The sequence below is a fragment of the Lathyrus oleraceus genome, chromosome 3 (genome assembly GCF_024323335.1).
Source record: "Lathyrus oleraceus cultivar Zhongwan6 chromosome 3, CAAS_Psat_ZW6_1.0, whole genome shotgun sequence".
NCBI classification, from domain to species: domain Eukaryota; kingdom Viridiplantae; phylum Streptophyta; class Magnoliopsida; order Fabales; family Fabaceae; genus Lathyrus; species Lathyrus oleraceus.
Window position 1 is genome coordinate 190,710,943 of NC_066581.1, and position 21,520 is coordinate 190,732,462.

The following is a 21,520-nucleotide window of genomic DNA, read 5'->3' on the forward strand; positions in this document are numbered from 1 at the left end:
CTTTGCACATAACGCATATAAACACACGTTTACATTTTTCACTTACATAGAAAAGCAACATTTATATTGATTTTTTTTTCTAATTTAGGTCTGATTTTTTTAATAATGATAATAAAAACAAAATACTAATAATCATAATAATAATAATTAAGTATTACCAATTCTAATTTATTTTTGATTGACTGAGCATAAATATATTAATTTTTAATAAAAAAAATTAAAATTTAATTTAAAATTTAAGTGTTCTATTTTTTGAAATGACGGAATAGTTTTTAAAATTTTAAGCTTTTTAAAAAAATAATTCTACTAATAAATTAATATATTTTTAATTTAAATACTATTTTTGATTATATTAAAATCTTAAGAACTTGTATAAATATTTTAAAAAGTTATATATAAATTTTTTTAAACCTATTTCCTAAATAATCATTTAGTTTTAAATTAACTTTTAGAAACTTTCAATTATTTATGAAAAATATTTATCATTATTATTTATTATATAGTTTAATGATGGATATATTTATAGAATTTTCAAAAAAAATAATAATATAGACTCTAATAAAAATCTAGTATTTTAATATCTTTAATATTATGATTAAATTGAAAACACTTCTCTTCATACCGTGATCATAAATGGGCTAATTAATTAATTTAAATTATTATAAATAAGTAATTCTTTTGGTATTCTTGTAATAAATTTTTTTATTATTGATGTATTTTTCCAAAAGTTTTAATAGTCATATGACTTTTCATACACAATGATATGATTTTTAATTTTTTTACTATTAAATAGTAGTATGTTTTTTTATAGATTTGATAACCTGAACAGTGATATGATTTTTCATATATTTTAATAACATGTTAAACAGTGGTATGTCTTTTATAATTTTAATAAAGTGAAGAGTGATAGACTATACAATAACTTTTTATACTTTTTAATAGTAACATGTTAAAGAGTGATATGTCTTTTCATAGTTTTAATAACTTTGAACAATTATATATATGACTTTTTAATAACTTATTAAGCAGTGATATGTCTTTTCATAAATTTTAATAATATGAATAAAGTGATTGTTAAGAATATATCAACGGTGAGTATTGTGGATAATAGTTTCACATTGGTTGGTAATGTGGAGATTTGAATATTTATAAGTGAGAGAATTCACTCACCTATCGCCTTAAGGTTTTAGGTGAATATATGGTGTGTCTCTCACAAAGATATTGCTTTAGAAAAGAAGTCTCACAATATTCAATACTCTACACATTCAACAGTGATATGACTTTTCATATTTTTCAATAATTAATTAAATTTATATTTTAAAAAAAATAAAAAAATTATTTTATTTTCATAATTTTAAGATATTATTTTGTCAAACATTAAAGACACACAAAACTACACTCAAATATTAATTTATCATTTAATTTTTTTTAATAAAAGTCAAATTCGGTATTGTAACTTTTACCAACTTTAATATATATTATATTTCATTTAGGTATCTAATTCACTTTGCACATAAACACATCTACATTTTTCACATACATAGAACAGGAACATTTATATTGATTTTTTTTTCTAATTTAGGTCTGACTTATAATTGTGTAACTATTTTTTTTCTATCTCGTTGGACATTAAGAAGAATTTTATTCAAAATATGTCTTTCTTTAAATTTGTCTTTTTATTGAGTTTGCAATTTAGCAACACTCTTTTGTATCTTTTTGGTTTATCATTATATCAGGCCTTTATTTAAAATAATAATAATGAAAGACTAAAAATATAATAAAATAATAATAATAATAATAATAATAATAATAAAACACTAATTATTAAAAAAATACTAATTTCCAACTGTTATCCTAACAAATTTCTTTAAAATACTTATAAGTGAACTTTTAATAATGACAAAAAATATAAAATACTAATAATCATAATAATAATAATTAAATATTACCAAATTTAATTTATTTTTGATTGAATGAGCATAGATATATTAATTTTCAATAAACATTTTTTAAATTTAATTTAAAATTTAAGTGTTCTATTTTTTGAAATGACGGAATAGTTTTTAAAATTTTAAGCTTTTTAAAAAATTAATTCTACTAATAAATTAATATATTTCATTTAAATACTATTTTTTATCATATTAAAATCTTAAAAACTTGTATAAATATTATTAAAAGTTATATATAAACTTTTTTGAACCTATTTCCTAAATAATCGTTGTTTTGAATTAACTTTTAGAAACTTTCAATTATTTATGAAAAATATTTTTCATTATTATTTATTATATAGTTTAATGATGGATATATTTATAGAATTTAAAAAAAAATTAATATAGACTCTAATAAATATCTAGTATTTTAATATCTTAAATATTATGATTAAATTAAAAACACTTCTCTTCATACCGTGATCATAAATGGGCTAATTAATTAATTTAAATTATTATAAATAAGTAATTATTTTGGTATACTTGTAATAAATTTTTTTATTATTGATATATTTTTTCAAAAATTTTAATAATCATATGACTTTTCATACTTTTTAATAACTTGCACAATGATATGATTTTTAATTTTTTTTCTGTTAAATAATAGTAGTATGTCTTTTCATAGATCTAATAACCTGAAGAGTGATATGTCTTTTCATAGTTTTAATAATCTGAACAATTATATGATTTTTCATACTTTTTAATAACCTATTAAACAGTGGTATCTCTTTTCATAAATTTTAATAATTTGAATACAGTGATATGACTTTTCATATTTTTGACTAAGTTTATATTTTGAAAATAATTTTAAAAAAATAAAAAATATTAAATTTATTTTATTTTCATAATTTTAAAATATTACTATCTTGTCAAACATTAAAGATGCACAAAACTACAGTCAAATATTGATTTATCTTTTCAAAATTTTTTAACAAAAGTCAAATTCGAGTATTGATAACTTTTACCAACATTGATATATAATATATTTATTCAGTTATCTAATTCACTTTGCACGTATACACGTCTACATTTTTCACATCTATAGAAAGATTTATGAGTGGTGAAATGTTAAGAAAAGGACAAGATGGTATTTTTGGTTGTTACAGTACTAAATTTTATAATTTGATATAGATATAGCTGCAAGCAAAGCAACTCCATCAAAAGTAGTAAAAGCCAATGTTGAGTCATTGACATGAGACAACCTGCGACAATAGAAACCTAAAAGTCAATGAATCTTTCTTAATGATCACAAACACACATCTATATATATATATATATATATATATATATATATATATATATATATATATATATATATATATATATATATATATATATATAGTACTCCTAGATTGATCAAAGATCAAACAAGCACAACAACAACATTAAACAGAAGTGCTCTATCTATGATGACAGGCTCAGAACTGATACAGAAGATACAAGATTTAACCATGAATGCAAAACATCATCAGTTGGAGACACTTCACTCAATTCTTCTTCACAATTCATCTTCACACTATCTTCAATCTTTCTCCAATAACAATACTCCTCTTGATCCTTCCACTTTCACAACTCTTGTTCCACTCTCTTCCTATGAAGATTACCTTGACTTTATTCAACAAATGGCTGATCATCATCCTACAAATCATCACCCTCTTCTCTCTGTTGATCCTCTTCTTTGTTTCTTCTACAGGTATATTATATATCTTCCCTTTTAACTCACTTACTTGTACATGACTCTGACTTTTTCTTTCTCAGCTCGGGAACCACGTCGATGAAACCAAAACTCATCCCTTACTTTGATTCAGCCCTTTCAAAATCAGCATCTTTTATTGCTCACACAGGGAGTATTGCTGTTCTTCAAAGGTAAATCCTGCTAAATCTTTAAAGATCTTATGTTTGTTGAAAATTGAGTTTAAATTTGAATCCTAGACCATGCAGCCAGTTTCCTCCAAGGCCTAATATCAACAAGATCATGTTGTTTCTCTATGCTGACAAAATTACTACTACAACTAAAAGTGGCTTAAAGGTTATGGCAGCCTCTTCATACCCTTTACAAAGTGGTAAAGTATCTTCTACACAACTTTCCAGGTTCTCTAGTCCTCTACAAGTCATGCTTGGATCTAATGTTGATCATCAAATGTATTGTCATCTTTTATGCGGCCTTAGGAATGTTGATGTTATGGATGGAATTAGTACTCCTTATGCCATAGGTTTGATTAAAGCATTTGGTTTTTTGGAGTCCAAGTGGGAGCAGCTATGTGATGATCTTGATTGTGGTTATCCATGTCATGAAATTTCTGATTTGGAAATGAGAGAAGGTGTAATCAACACAGTTGGTGGTCCTCAACATGAACTGTCAACTAGAATAAGATTAGTCTGTGCAGATAAGAACTGGGGTGGAATTGTACGTAGGTTGTTTCCGAATGTTCGGTTTATCAGGTGCGTTACGACAGGAAGCATGATGCAGTACTATGAAAAACTTAAGTTTTATGCAGGCGATGTACCGATTCTAGGAGGAGATTACTTTGCTTCTGAGTGTTGTGTAGGTTTAAATTTAGACTTAACGCAACCACCCGAGACAACACGATTCGTTATACTACCTACTTTTGCATACTTTGAGTTTCTTCCATTTGAGATGAATGACAATGATGAAGATGCTGTCCACGAACAAACAGTACTAGACCTTTGCAGCATCGAGGTTGGGAAGATGTATGAAGTGGTGGTTACTACTTACCGAGGATTTTATCGATACAAATTAGGCGATATAGTTAGAGTTGTTGGTTTCTATAATTCAGCACCTCAAGTGGAATTTGTGATGAGGGCACCTAAGTCTTCAGCTGAGATTATAACTGAGAAGGACTTGATTTTAGCAGTTGAGAAATTTCAACTTGCACTTAGAGAAGCTATGGGAAAAGACTCAATTGAGATTGTTGAGTTTGCAAGTTTCTTGGATCAGGAACCGATGTGGAAGCAGTTGAAGGTATTCATAGAAGTTCAAGAGGAATCTGAGTTTTTGGAGGAATGGGTTAAAGTGTTTAAAAGTTGTATTTCATGTCTTGAGAGTGGTTTTGGGGCATTGTACAAGGTGCAGAAGGAGAAAGGTCATTTAGGGAAGTTAAAGATAATGATCCTGAGGCATGGAGCTTTTGATAAGTTATTAGATTTGGCGATTAAGAATGGAACATCAGCAAGTCAATATAAGCCACCAAAGATTATAAGGAATAATGAAGTTGTGAAACTCTTGGACAAATTAGCTTCTGTTACAATATCAGTAGATGACTAAGAATGTATACTGAATGGATTGAATGTGTAGCACTACCTCAATTTTCAATCTGTCACATTTTTAAACATGATGTTCAGAATGATCTTAGTTGCTTTTTTCAATAATAGAATATCTTGTAATTGAAAGATGAGTTGTTTCAATACGCATGAGTTGCTTCATAAACAATAGTGAATTCAATAATCAAATATAGAACCAAACTGACTATAAAAAATAAGGTAATGTTAATTTGTAATAAATTTTTAAAAATTGTGTATTGAATTTATTAAAAATTTATAATTAATAATTTTATTTATTTTTTCAATACAAAATTTTTATTTGTGGATTTCTTAACATGTGTCCTTGGGGCACAGGTTAGCATTACCCTAAAAAATAAGGCTTGTTATTTATTCACCAACTTGCTTCCTTTGTTGTTCTATCAAACATTGCAAATTGCAAACTTGTTACGCGTTGATGGCTGCCTGTAATTGTTCAAGGCTTTTACCTTTGGTTTCTGGAACTGCTACAACTATAAACAATATAGCTAGTGCATTGATTGCAGCATAAAGAACGAAAGTACCTGAAAATCATAATTACAAAATGTTGTATAATAATGCTTATTATCATTACTCCTTTAAATGAAATAAAGCTGAAAAACAATGTATTTACCATAGGAGCTCCAACTCATGAGAAAGTTGAAAGTATAGGAGCATAACCATGCACCAAACCAGTTCACTAATGTGGCTATGCTTCCTGCTTGTCCTTTAATATTCACAGGAAATATCTGCAACACAAGGTAATAATATTTCAGCAAAATTTGTACCATCTTTTTGACAAGTAAAATCATACTAATTCTGATATACCAGACATGTTTTATAACGGACGAATTCGAAGGGATCGGGACGTACCTCGGACATCACAACCCATGGAACTGCTCCCATTCCTATTGAAAATGATCCTATGTAGACCTAATATCATATAAAGAGTAAATGTCACATGAGTTCATATTTAGGAGAATTAGATATACATAAAACAAACAAAAAACATCATGAAAGGGTAGTAGCCATACTAGTATGCCGGTTACAGCAAGTGTCGGAACTGCCCCTAAGCCCACATTATGAACCTGTTACTCACAAGGATATCACTTTTACATAAATATCAGGATTCAAAACTGGACGCCATAGTGTTTATAGTTGAAATGTACCTTAAGATAGAATGCAACTGCTGTAAATATACATCCTGCAACCAATCCTGATCCAGACACCTATTGAAACCAAGAAATTATAATAGGACTATCATACTCATACATACATGAAGAGGATGATAAGCAAATGAAAATTTGAAGTTATGTTGTTTTGTGGTTTGAACTTACCAAAAGTAGGGGCTTTCTTCCAGCTTTATCTATGAGGGTTGCTCCAACACCTGTTATTATAATCTGCGAAAAGAATAAACATGACTGCATTAGTTTGGTAGAAACCAAAATCAAACTTTTCAAGGACTACTGGTTAAGTTTAAAAAAAGAACCTGAAGAATAGCATAAACTATACTCCCGGTCGCAGAAGGAAATCCTATGACAAAATAAAGTTTATTCAAGTTTTAAAACATGATTTCAATGTGAACTATAGGTTATATAAATAGTGTTAGACTATGGATGAAAATTTACAATTACATAAGTACCTGCTAGATCAAAAATACTGCTAGTATAAAAGCAAACTCCATTGATTCCCCCAAATTGCTGGCAAACCATAAGTCCTATTCCAATCTGCCATATCAAAATCAGTTATCTGTAGTACTTTCTTTGTATTTGCTTGGATTGAAGAAAAATCACAAGGTTTAAAATAGACTATCATTTTCAAAACAGTACTTTATTTTTCACCTCTCTTAAAGAAAATGAAATGATATCAAAAGTGGAATTATAGATACATACTGTAAGCGACCGCAGATATCTTCTTTGAAACAGATCCAGCATCTTCGGTTTTGCGAGAAGTTCTAAACTAGTTATATAATCCTGAGTGGCAGTGACAAATACACAAGTTTTTCTTCTTCATTTGGAATACTTTGTTTTCAGTATTGTGCATGATAGCAAAGTCAAAAACATATAGTAACCTGAATTTCCTTTGCTTCTTGAGATATATCAGCATCTTTACCGCGAAGTATTTGCAATGCTGCCACAAAATCTTTAGCGCGTCCTCTCTTTGCCTACAGTCATTATTTAGTCGGTTTTAGGACTCTCGATGTTGAATTAACCACTGCATATTTTCCTCTAAAACCATAAAAATGGAAGTTTATTACTTACAAGCCATCTAGGAGACTCTGGAATGAAGAATAGACCCAAAAGCAACACAGCAGTGGGAATCATGCCTGCAATTGCAAGCACTTATCTAGTACCGAAAAGCTTCAATTAATTTATAATGTTGAAATTGCGAAGAAAACTGACCAATTATCGCTAAATCTCTCCACGAAAGTACTGTTCCAATTATGAATGAAACAGATACAGCAGTAACAATCATAAACTACAAAAGAAGAAGAAAAACTAACTTATATGGCGTGGCTACCTTCATTGCAAATACCAATACATTAGTTATTTTCATAATCAGAGTTACAATGTGCAGCAAATATATACCTGATTTAAGGTAGTGAGGGCTCCTCGGAGTTCTTTTGGCGCAATTTCTGCTACGAAGACAGGAACCACAAATGAAAAGACTCCCATTCCATATCCTGTTGCTAGTCTTCCAATATCCAAAGGAACTGGACCCTAAATATATATACATAAGAGAACAAGAAAAAAGCTATTCAGTTAATCCTCGGAGAACAGTTATGACCAAGAAAATCTCATAGGTTTTGTAGTAAGAACCTTAGAAAAATAAATAACAAGCCATCCTGCAATACAGAAAGCACTTGATACTCTCATTGCCTGCATATACATTCCAAAGCCAACTTTTTATGAATACTCCAATTAATTTGGAGCTTAATTCATCATTTTAGTGACATTACCCCCTTTCGTCCAACAAAGTCAGCAATAGGACCACTTGTTATTGCGCCAATCATCGCACCAAAAGTCAAGATGGAGCCAAACAAGGAGTACTGCATACATTCAATCACCAAAAGCCAAAGAAAACAACATCAAATCCACCACAGGAATCAAATCCACTAAGTAGAAGTTATACAAACTTTTTTAGTACACGGTAATCACGAGTTTGCGTCTAAAAAATGTGCAGACAATGTTAGTTTAAAACAGTTTTAGAACATTATTAATCATTTTCAGTCCATTTTCTATGTTTTCATTAATCTAAGGATAATGAAGTAAAATCAAATTTTGAATAATTTGTGGCTAACCTCTGCCAAAGACAGACTAAGATCCTTTCTGATAGCATCTTGAGTTGGAGATGAATATCCAGCCTGGAAAACAATAAAAAAAAAGTACTTATTTTTGGTGATTCTCAACTATAGAACAGATTTATAGTAAAACATAGATGTGGTAAAGACTTACACAAGCACCAAATTCATAAGAACCACAAACAGCAATGAATGTCGTAAAGTAAACCATCCATGGATGATTATGATGATGATCTTTGGTTTCATGGAGAAGTTGGTTCTTGTTTTCTCCTAACAATGGTTCTGTTATTATTTTGTGCTTACCACCCTCAACATCCTCTTTGATTTCCATCTTCATTTTCATACCTTTGTTGTGTGTAAGATCTTAGTTCCTTAAAAGTAGTGATGAGTATGACAGTGACTCACTTTGCATAGGATTAGAACTGGTCAAAAAAAACAACCTCAAAGTTTCAAATTTCAGAGCCTTAATTATTGGCTACTGTTCTGTCACATGCAAATTGTTCCAAAAACATATCAAGAAAACAAATGCATTGCGTATATATTAAAACTTATTTATATTGATAAAGAAAAACTTATTTACATTTTTATCATTGATTATTCAATAAATTTAAAAAATAATTTTTTATTTCAAATTTAGAAAAAGTATATTTTATTATTGATTTGGAATTTTTTTAAATAATATTATTAAATTTTAAACCAAAATTATTAATACAAGAAAATTAGATAAACGTTGTTGCCAAAATATACTAACAACTTACATTTATAACTAACTCAGACATACGCTTGAACTATATATCTACCCATTTGATTTTTTATATATTTTTAAATATAATTGATTATATCATTTTTTTAAAATATATTATATTTAACATAAATTTATTTTTTATCAATAATATTAATAAAAAATGTAAAAATATAGTTTGAATAAAAATGACATATAATTATGAGCATGTTTTATCTTAAATTTTTTTTTGTATTTTTAAAAATGAATTTTATAAAACCGTTTTTAAAAATATTTCAAGTTTTTTCATATTTTCTTTTTAAATTAAAAAATTAATTTTGACATTCTATAATATAAATATACATTATTAAAATTTAAAATATAGTCGAAATCGTAGTTTTTTCAATTGTATTTCAAAAATAATATAAAAAACTTTAAAATAATTTCAAAATTAAGTAATTTTTACAATTTTTGATATATAATTTTTTTAATATAATAATAAAATATTAAAATAACAGTTTAAGAATAACTATTCAAATTAAATATTTTTTTTATGAAAAATTTCTATATAATTTTTTTTATATATAATTATATTACAATATAAAAATCATTTCTTTAAATATCAAAACAAATTGGTCGTAAATATTCTAGAAGGTTAAACTGAATTGAATTAACAAGAATTATATATAATTTTATTATTAAATTAAATAATTGTTTTGCCTATGTTCTTTATAGTTGTTTCAATTTTTTATACTATGTTCTTTTATAGTTCCGAAAAGAATATTTTGGGAAAAGTTATGATATGTGGGGGATTTTTTTTAAAATAACCAAATTTTAAAAAAAAAAATCGAAAATAACCAATTTTTCAAAAAAAAAAGTCAAAATAACCAAGTTTATAGAGGATGCGCCAGATGAATTGGCGCACCCCCCAAACCAGTAAGAGGAGTAAGAGGAGACGCCAAAAGCATTGGCGCACATGCATTAGGCCTCATGAGGAGGCGCCAATGCTTGTGGCGCCTGCATGGCCCTCCAAGAGGAGGCGTCAATGCCTCTGGCGCCTGAGTGTGTTTTGTGTGGTGGGCGCCAATGCTTGTGGCGCCTGCTTGTAATGGTCATGTGGACGCCAATTCAACTGGCGCCCACGTGTTTTGTCCAATAGATGTTCCGTCTTTATAAATACCATGCCTTGCATACAATTATTTTCATTCAAATTCATCTCCTAGTCTAGTTCAACCATCAATTTCAATTTTCTTTGTTTCAACAATGTCTTCATACATTCAGAAACGAAATACTAATGTAATATTTTCTGCCGTTGCGGCTCCGATATAGCTTCGACTTTGAAACACAGATACGTTCGAACGTCTTAATCAGACGTTGTACAGTTGGTTAGAGGGAGAAATTGGAGAGGGTGAACGGATTAGAAGAATACAATGGTTTGTGTCAACGTTCAACCAAAACGGAGAAGTGCGCAAATGGGTGGATATTAAGACTGACCAAGACGCTCGTAGGATGATGCATTACATGTTCAAAATTGTTTTGATGGTTGTAATCGCATAGTTTTTGTATTCTAGTTGTTTTAATTGTTTGTGTTATTTTTTATGAACAACTGTCTTTTCGTCACAGACGTCTACTATGAAGTAAATTTAATTTTCCATATATTGCAACAAAGGTACTTTGAAATAAATTTAGTTTTCCATATATAGTAACAGAGGTACATCTGAATTTATCTGGTTGTGCTCGTTCCAACACTAGGACAATTATTACGATTGTGACCCGATTGACGGTATGAACTACATAGTCTAACCATTTTGTTCGCCGTATCCATTTCGGTTCGAATCCGGGTGCTGTTAGGGCGACCCTTTTTCTTCCTTCTCATAACTTCGTTGTGCCAGACGATGTCCCCTTGATATTCTGGCCAATAATCCTCTTTTGCCACTACCGAAAAACTAATCTTATAAACATTTGAAAGGCTGGCGACTTTGTAAACTTCAGATAGCAAGTAGGATGGATCCTTTCGAAGCTTTGAGCACGCCGCAATGACATGGAAGCAGGGGGTACGAAAGGCTTGGAACCTTCCGCAGTCGCACCAACCTCTATCTAGTTCGACTTTGTATTTTCCCATCGGCATGCCCTCATTGTGATCCATGGACTCGACAACACTAAATCAACCTTTAGTTCGGTCAAATACCGTAACCACGTGTGTGTTTGCTTTGGCAGCTTCATGTCTAATGAATTTCATTGAAGCATCACTGAACAACTGTCCAGATTGTAACACGGAACTCCATTTTGAGCGTCTGGTTTCAAACAACGCCCCTAGCCTGAAATATGTAGCTTGCACCAAAGCGGTTATTGGTAGGTTACGGATGCCTTTGAAGACAGAGTTCATTGATTCCACAAGATTTGTTGTCATGTGGCCCCAACGCCGACCGTTGTCGTATGCCCTAGTCCACTTCTCCAACGGAATACTATTGATCCACCGAACCGCATCTTCGTTCGACAATCTTATTTCCTCGTGGTAGTGTTTGAAAGAAGGTTTTGATAATGCGTAACCTGCATTGATAACCTTGTTACGCAACGTCTTATCTTTGATTTCTCGCATGAAATTCTGAGTAATATGTCTAATACAAAACACATGCGTCGAAGGAGGATTGTGCCAGTCATTGTCAATGTTATTATATGCACTAATGATTGAGAGGTGTCTATCAGAGATCAAACACAAGTTAGGCTGAGGTGCAACGTGCAATCGGAGATTTCTTAGGAAAAAACTCCACCCCTCAGCAGTCTCCCCTTCAACTAGGGCAAAGGCGATCGGAAAAATATTGTTGTTCCCATCTTGTGCCACTGCCATCAGTAACGTTCCTTTGTATTTTCCATACAACCATGTACCATCAATTTCTATAATTGGTTTACAAAAAGAAAAACCTATGATACACGATTGATACGCCCAAAATAGATGGTGAAATATTCTATTTCGAACAACATACATACCATCTGGTGTATATGCGGGCAATGTTTCCATCTTGAAAATTGTCCAGGGAGCATAGTGTTTTAGAGCCAACAGGTATTTTGGAAGTTGTTTGTAAGATTCCTCCCAATTTCCAAACACTTTTTCAATAGCTTTTGTTCTAGCTATCAATGTCTTCCTATATGATGGAGTGTACTCGTACTCTGCCCTAATATGCGAGATTATTGTACTCACCTTTAACGACGGATTATCGCTAATGACAGACAATATTTCATCGCATATTAGCTGAGAGCTTAATTTACGATGATCCTGCATTGGGTATGTCAGCATGCATGTGTGATCTGGACCCATTGATCCAATCTCCCAAGACTCGCTCCTCTTCCGGTACGAAGCTGACAACCTAAAAAGGCAGTGCTCATTCGAACAATAAACTTTATACCTCGATGCGTCAGTTCTGTCTACTCTGAAATCTGCTGATAGTTGTATGTGGAATTTCTTAATGGCTTTTACACATTCCTCTTTTGTGCGAAATATGTCTCCTTGTTCCAGATATCCTTGCATTTGCACGTAAGGATTGTACCATACATCTGCCGAAGGTTCATCTGAACCCAAATTTAACCTTGTCATGTGTTGGGGTGGGCAATATACATGACTTGCTGGTATTGGCTCCTCTTCCTCTTCAGCGTTCACCATCGAGTCAACCATGATCTCAGGTTCCTCTTCTTCATCGTCTGGAATATTCACCTCAGCTTGTTCGTCATCAGTCTCACAAAACACTTGTGACTGATCAATGTACTGAGACTCTTGTTGTTGATGTGGTAACATATATAACTCTATATCGGTGTAACCGGATTGTTCGTGATTGTCAAACATATGTTGAACATCATCATCATCTCGAATCTTCTTCTGATAAAATTTTACCTGGTTTTCTGCAAACCAAACTGGACTTTTATAGATGATATAACCCACATTATTGCACTGCAATTTCTTTTCTATTCTTTGTTTCAGATGTGAAAAATTTGATCGTCGATTTATTGTAAACCGAGTCACCTCTGTGTTTCGAAAACAAAAACCGAACAACTGATGATCAAATATTTCACCTTCGACATGTGCACTGATCATGTAATATTGTGTGGAAGACATTGTGTTGAAATATTAAATATGTAGATAGTTTGAATGGAATTGAAACTGAATGCATTGCTAAGTTGTTCAACTGCACAACATAAATAGTTGGTCATTGGTAAGTTGGTCGTTGCATTGATAACTTGGTAATTATCTGTACAGACTTGACTATGCATGCAGTTGAAGGAATCCAACACGCAGAGAAAAGATTGAAAAGAATACACAAGTGTCAGGGAATCAAAGAATCTTTGAGCTCTGTGCCTTAAGATTCCAACCTAGGCGCCCATTCCCTAGGCGCCATAAAGTAACTGAGGCGCCAAAGGGTTGGGCGCCTCTTCACAAAACAACACTCAGGCGCCACTAGGAAGTGTGCCCCTTCCAATTGCCCTACACTAAGGCGCCAAGAGGAAGGGCGCCTCTTCCTTGCATGTGAGAAATCACATGTAGGCGCCAAACTCAAGGGCTCATCTTCCCTTGCATGTGCTTTCTCACATGCGCCAAGAAGATTCCTCACATGCTAGCTTTCTCTTCCATGCTGAATTTTGTCATTCTCTTGTCTCCTCTTGCCTTTCCATGCAACCAATCACACTCTTTTTAGGTTCCAAACCTACTTACTCATTCATCTATAAATAGTCTCTCATATCAACAATATCAAATCATCTTCATCAATACTCAAGTATTTTCTTCTACCACATTTCTTTCATCTACCAAACTCAAGCTTTGCAAATTCAAATCATGTCTTTGTTGACTATGGGCGATGAACACAGAGGCACAATCGAGAATATCTCGACATTTGTATGTTATCTCTCTCTTTTAGTTTCTATTTTTGGATTACTTCCAATACATATCTTCTTTGTGTTATACCTTTGTAATCTCTCTCTTTTTAGTTTTTATTTTTGGATTACTTCTAATACATATCTTCTTTGTGTTATACCTTTGTAATCTCTCTCTTTTTAGTTTCTATTTTTGGATTACTTCTAATACGCCCCAGGAACCATTGCTTCGTTTTCAAAACGACTCAATGGCCCAATTTGGGCAACTATACCGTCCCCAATTCACCCAACGCCCTAACTACGATGACATGGGCACCGAACTCCATTACGGAAGCGTCGTTGGCCAGAGCCCCTCCGGATATTGGGAGCAAATGATGACACATCTGTCGAATACCGCCGGAACTTCCGCCGGACCTTCCAACCAGCCATCGCTCGATCAGGTCAGCACCCAAAGACCACAAACACCTCAAGAAAATCGTGGGAGACCTCGGAGACAAACTAACGCATCCGGATGTGGAACCGGGGGACGTTATAATCGGGCGGGTCATTAGGTTTTTGGTCTTTCCAATGTAACCAACTATTACATATTTAATGAATTTATTTATTTTTATTATTATTTCTTATGTATTAAATAATAAATATTAAATATTAAAAATAAAAATTATTTAAAAAAATTAAATAACTAAAAAAAATAAAAATAAAAATAAAAATACTAGGAGGGGGTGTATGCGCCAGATGAATTGGCGCATACACCCACCATACAAAACACACTCAGGCGCCAGAGGCATTGGTGCCTCCTCTTGGGCCAATGCAGGCGCCATAAGCATTGGTGCCTCCTCATGAGGCCCAATGCATGTGCATCAATGCTTCTGGCGCCTCCTCTTACAGATATGGGGGTACGCCAATTCATCTGGCACATCCTCTACCAAATTTGGTTATTTTGGTAAAAAAAAATTTAAAATTGATTATTTTCGAATTTTTTTAAAAAAATTTGGTTATTTTAAAAAAAAATCCATATGTGTTTTATTTTAGAGATTTTATTATGATTGAGACTTATTAAAGCCAAGTGACTCAAATGCACGTAAATATATAGTGCTATTGTTATAGAAGAAAGACAATTTATTTATGTTTATTTACTTTGCAAATCTCTTAATTATCAACACTTTATAATACATCAAAAAAAGATTATGATAGGAATAAATCATCAATTTGATTTTTAAGTTATCACATTTTATAATAGTAGTGAGTATACGTGAGTGACTTTTTAACAAGAGAATGCGAGATTTGGCACATAGCTGGCATTTCTTTGTCGCATTTGTTATAGGCCACCCAACCAATGTGTTTGATTGAATGGACAAGGAACTGACGTATAGGACAAGTGGAACATGTCGTCTATATTTGTTTGCCCATAAGTTTAAAATACGTGGGAAGAATAAAATATGGGACAGTGACTAGGTTGGAGGAATGTTTTTTTATATAATCTGATAGAGGGTTAAAAGAAGGGTGGGGTCAATCCCACAATGAAGTCCTAAAAATATATTAGAAATACTAAAATTTAATGTTAGGCATATCTAATTTATTCCGTACTAAATTCTTTTTATTTATTAAATGTGGTGTGTTCCACAAGTAAAATTCTCGAGAGATAGTTTGATGTTAGAAAACGTTTATTTCATTTTTATTTTATAGATATGAGAGATCAAAAATTGTGTATATTTTTCAATGGCTATGCAATTACACTATATTTGTAAAAGTTTCGGGTATATTGTTTGGGTTTGTGAAGGCCAAAGTAGCAATCTTTTAATATGTTTCAATCCATAAATAGTTTCAAGTTTTATAATGAGCATGCTGAATGGTTAGGATGATGCCCATGAACTCTGGATATAAAGAATTTTGGACATCAAAGTTGGCAGCAAAATAATCAGTGTAATCACAAATTCTCTTTTTAAACAGACCTACACAAGATGTCATTCCAGGAATGTTAATTGATGAATCATCAGTGTTGCATTTGATCCATAATTATAGAGGGGGTTACCAAAGAACTTCCTTAATATGAGGTGTTTTAGGATGATGTGTTTGGACATGAAAGAATTTAAGAATAGTGAAATATAGGGTGGCATACCCTGTTAATAAGGGAGAGGAATTTTCTTTGAGAGAGACTGGTGCAATAATGTTAAAGATGATTGCATTGTGGGATAAGTGAGTGTTATTGAATCTTGATTGATTGCTATTGTGTCAGATGGTTATATAGGTTGCAATGATTGTTGCAATTATAGCTAAAGTATATTGAGGGCTCCAACCTCTTTGGCAAATGTCTAATGAAGATGCAAATGAGGTGAAGTCAATGGCATGGTTGAGGATGTTCTGTAACCAAGACTAGACTTTCAATGCAAAGGGTCAAGTGATAAATATGTGCCTAGTTTTTTTGTTGGAGCATTTACAAAGAGATCACATAGATGGAAGGTAACACCCTATAACAACCAAATTATCATCAGTTGACATTTTTTGTGTAGGATCCGCCACATTACAGTGGAATGAGATTGAGGGATAACCTGGTCCAAAATGAATTTTGACCAATTCACATGATGATGGTTATAAGTAAAGGAGTATGCTTCTTGAATAGAAAGGAAGCCTGAAGTTGAGTGATTGCAAACCAATATGTCCTCTTTAGGTTCCAAAGGGGTGAAAATCTTATTAATGAGTCCAAGAAAGGAAGGAAATCAGTTTTACAAGGCTAAATGAATGACCCAATATACTGGTTTCTTCAGGTCAAGGTTTATAGGCTTGTTATCATTTTTATTTATCTTTTTGTACATTAATTGTGTGTGCCCTATACAATTATAAAAGGTGAAATAATAGGCATATGTTTGTAGTCAATCTCTACACACACAAAAAAAGCAAAGTCGGTGCTCTAAACCAAGTTTCTATAAATTGATGACTTCCTCATATCAATGTCCATAAGTAGTCTAACATAATAACCAAATCCCCTGTAGTTTGTTTGTGAATTGATCAATACATATAAGTGTGCCTACACTACTTCCTATGGTAAACAAAATTTTGGAGCGCCAATATTCTTGCGCAAGGCCAAATATCTTAATCCAAACTTGTGTAGAAGAGTGAGGTTGAATATTTAGGTTGAAATATTTTGTCCACGCAAACCACTTTAAGAGACCACAATTCAGATTTTATGATCCAATTGATCTGCCTTGCTAAAAGTTTTATATGGTTGAGAAAGAGAACTTGTGGAACCCTTTCCTAAGCGATGTAATCCTTATTTGCCAAGAGTTTTCCAAAGCGATGTTAGCTGGTTTCGCAAGGCACCAACCATAAGAGGGGGTCGTCCCCTTAGGCCATATTTTTCTAGCATGTATATTATGTTTACATGCTTTAAGTCCTATAAGAGATTCTTCTTCCGGAATTGTAATAACTATCATGTCTTTGTTGATGTCTATATTTGGTAGTTGTGATAATGGTATATCACATACATTGTGAACTACATCCGCAAAGATTTTGTTTTGGGTGTCACGATTGAGGTAGATGATGAAGTTTTTGGAGAATACGTTTAAAGGCATGATCGGAGAATGATTTTTACACCGACATTTAATCTGAGACGTTGGATGTTATAAAGAGTTTGACTTTTTTTAATGAGCTATAAAGTAATTCAAATGAATAATGATGATGAATTGACGGTGTAAAATTTTTTACACTGACAATGCATATATATATATATATATATATATATATATATATATATATATTGGTTCCGATATTAGCTCTATGAAGAGACTAATTAAATCTGGATTGATTTCATGTAATATAAATTATTTTAAAAAATGTGAACTATGTGTCAAATCAAAGATGATTAAGAAACTTTTTAAAAGTGTTGAAAGAAATACAAATCTACTTGATCTTGTACACTCGGATTTGTGCGAATTTAATGGCATGTTAACCCGTGGGGGAAATAGATATTTTATTACATTCATCGACGATTCTTCTAGATACACACATGTATATCTCTTAAATCATAAAAATGATGCTTTCAATGCCTTTAAGATTTATAAAGTAGAAGTGGAAAATCAATTAAGTAGAAGTATCAAAGTCCTTAGGAGTGATAGGGGCGGTGAATACTTTTCTACTGAATTAGATGCATTTTGTGAAGAACACGGCATAATACATGAATGTTCGGCACCTCGCACACCGCAACAAAATGCCATGGTCGAAAGAAAGAATCGAACATATCAAGAGATTGTGAATGCCATGTTGATGCATTCTGAATTACCCCTCAATTTATTGGGTCCTTGAGGGATAATATGTGCTTTTGTAGGATATGCACAAAATAGTAAAGCATATAGACTCTTAAATTTAGAGACTAATGTAATTATAGAATCCTGGGATGTAGAATTCTTTGAAAATATTATCATCGAGGATAAAGAATCAGAGTCGATCACGACTAAAGAATCTTGTGGAAAATATTCCTCTCGGATTGTAGAAATACAACCTGAAGACACTTCTCGAATCATTGAGTCACAACCCCAGCCTAGGATAAGTAAAAGAGTCCGTAAAATAAAGAATCTAGGACTGAACGAAATTGATCCTCAATTTATTTCCTTTTATCTAGTTCAAGGAAATTGTAAGAATTTCGTGCAAAGTATTCTGGTCATTCTTCAATTAGGAGATGATCCTAAAACTTACAAGAAAGCAATAACTTCAAGGGACTCCTCCTTTTGGAAGGACACTATCTAAGATGAAATGGATTCAATTGTTTCAAACCACACTTGGGAACTTGTTGACTTGCCAAAGGGATCAAGGCTCATTGGATGTAAGTGGGTGTTTAAAAAGAAATATCATAGTGATGGTACCTTAAACACTTATAAGACCAGATTAGTGGCAAAAGGATTTAGACAAAAGGAAGGCATAAATTACTCTGACACATATGCACCAGTAGCAAGGACAACCATAATCAGATTGTTGTTTGCCTTAGCCTCTTTAAATGATCTTATAGTTCATCAGATGGATGTTAAAACAACATTCCTAAATGGAGATCTTGATGAGGAAATCTACATGGAACAACCAGAAGGCTACGTGCTTCCTGGAAATGAACTAAAGGTGTGTAAGCTTGTCAAATCCTTATATGGCTTAAAAGAAGCACCAAAACAATGACATCAAAAATTTGGTTCCATGATACTTTCAAATGGATTTATTCATAATTCTTGTGACAATTATTTATATACAAAAGTGTGCAAAACCACTATGATATTTCTTTGCCTCTATGTTGATGACATGCTAATAATTAGCAACGATTTGAATGGAATTCTAGAGACAAAGAGGTTCCTAACTTCCACTTTCAAAATGATAGATCTTGGACTTGTTGACATAATTCTAGGGATCAAAGTTAGGCGATATAATGGGGGTTATGAATTTAGTCAAACACATTGTATTGAGAAAATGCTTGATAAGTTCAAACACCTAAAATTTTCTGAAATTAGATCTAAAAAACACAAACTTAATTCAAGGATGTGGGTTCGAACCTGGCCAGTGTAATGTTTATGTTTTCTCACTTGTTAAATGTTCATTTTTCTTCATAACTTCATGATCCCTTAACATTTTTTGAAGGTGATAAAAACAAGAAAGGGGGGTTTGAATTGTTTGAAAAATAAGCGCTTTTCCAAAAAGAAAATCACACAATGATTTTATACTGGTTCGCTTATAACACAAAGCTACTCCAGTCCACCCGGCCAAGGTGATTTCGCCTTCAACAAGGACTTAATCCACTAATCTTGAAAGATTACAAACAACACCTAAGAGAGAAGAAAATCTCTTAGTCTTCTCAAGTCTACTGACCACACAAAGCCACTTGAGGAAATCAAACAAATAAAAGATACAAGATATGTAATCTAGAGTGCTTCTAAGAAAGCAAGTATTACAAACTTAAGAACAGATTTTTCACTTAATAAGCAAAAGCTTAGTGAAATTCTTTGAGAGCAAAGATGATTTTCTTGAGCGTGAAATAATTCAGTATAGTTTTGGCTAGTTGATTTCTTTTTTTTTTTACTGAATGTTGATTGCATCTCTATTTATATATGAGTTGAAGTAGTGATTGAATCTGGTGGATATTAAACTGAGTTTACTCCATCACTTAAATAGCTTCTGCAGTTTAACTTTTCATCTTTGAAGTGACTACTTACCACAAGTAGTATCTTCTCTCTTGGAAGTGGAGATTAACGTCTCTTTCTCTGTTTAGGAAATCTATTTGAAAATCTTTACTTGACTTGAACGTTACTTCTTCATGATTAGCAAATCCATAATCAGAGTATTTGTGTAACTGGAGAAACTAGGAATCTTGCTTCTGATGTTGATCTAAATAGATTCTTCAGAGGGCGTTGTTCAGAGTTAGAGCTTCTAGACTTTACTTTATGTTCAGATGCTTCTGATACTTTGTAGTTTTGTCCAGAGTCAGACTTTCTTGAACGAGATTCCACTTCATATGCTTCTGATATTAGAGAATATGTATCTGATCTTGTTGTGCATCTGATGACATCATCAGATTTATTACTTCTTCCTTTAGAACCCTGCACACTTAGAAACTTTTCGTTAGGGTGCCATTTTTGGTTTCATCCTTTGTTATCATCAAAATCAAGGAATCTGTTGTAGAACAATTTTTGTTCTTACAATCTCCCCCTTTTTGATGATGACAAAACAACTTAAAATAGCAGATGAAACATGAATAAAATAAGATCAGATAGACAAAAGCTCCCCCTGAGTTAGTGCTAGGGAGTTCAGAAGTTCTTACCAGAGCTTTCCAAGTAATGAGATTTCTGAAAACTTTCTGCAATTTTAATGTTAGAGCTATTTAATCAGAGTTATTTAATCAATTGTTGCAGAGTGCTTAAGGTTTTAGACAAATTTCATCAGAGCTATTTAATGATTTCTCCCCCTTTTTGTCAGAATCAAAAAGACATAGTAAAAATAATGGAAGAGAAAAACAAAACATTGTATTAAAATATAGCAGAAACGAAAAACAAGAGAACACAAGACATCAGAGCCATCAAAACAAGAAAGCAAGAACAAGAAGGCAAAAAATAAGAAGCAAGAAAGAAAAAAAAAATCCTAAGTGCCTAAGGGTTCTGAGGCAATTTCTGCAAGATCATGGCAAGCATCTTCTGGATGTTCTCATTGACCGTATCTTGCTTGTCCATTCTGTCTCGGAGGATGTTCTGATCTTCCTTAAGGTCCTTCAGAGTCTGAAGGATCATGGGAACAGCAGTTGAAGACTCCCCCTGAGTCAGAGCCTGCTGGGCTTGAGCTTCTGCAGCAGCTTGAGCTTCTGCATCTGCCAGAGCCTTAGCTTCAGCTTCT

General features: G+C 32.3%; 2 protein-coding genes across 2 annotated transcripts; one reads left to right on the forward strand and one right to left on the reverse strand.

Annotated features, from left to right (window-relative positions):
* Positions 1-3,340: 3,340 nt before the first annotated feature.
* Positions 3,341-5,399, forward strand: LOC127126193 (probable indole-3-acetic acid-amido synthetase GH3.6). The gene is made up of 3 exons (XM_051055078.1): positions 3,341-3,681; positions 3,747-3,854; positions 3,930-5,399. The coding sequence occupies exons 1-3, from the start codon at positions 3,395-3,397 to the stop codon at positions 5,272-5,274; spliced, it is 1,740 nt and encodes a 579-aa protein (XP_050911035.1). The 5' UTR covers positions 3,341-3,394; the 3' UTR covers positions 5,275-5,399.
* Positions 5,400-5,485: 86 nt separating this feature from the next.
* On the reverse strand, positions 5,486-9,102 carry LOC127126194 (sugar transporter ERD6-like 7). The gene is made up of 17 exons (XM_051055079.1): positions 8,741-9,102; positions 8,587-8,649; positions 8,245-8,334; positions 8,105-8,164; positions 7,874-8,005; positions 7,688-7,763; positions 7,547-7,611; positions 7,357-7,449; positions 7,178-7,258; positions 6,928-7,012; positions 6,775-6,818; positions 6,623-6,685; positions 6,455-6,514; positions 6,320-6,373; positions 6,159-6,218; positions 5,920-6,034; positions 5,486-5,830 (listed from the first exon to the last, which is right to left on the reverse strand). Exons 1-17 carry the CDS (start codon positions 8,927-8,929, stop codon positions 5,715-5,717), a joined length of 1,446 nt encoding a protein of 481 aa, XP_050911036.1. The 5' UTR covers positions 8,930-9,102; the 3' UTR covers positions 5,486-5,714.
* Between the last annotated feature and the right edge of the window lie 12,418 nt (positions 9,103-21,520).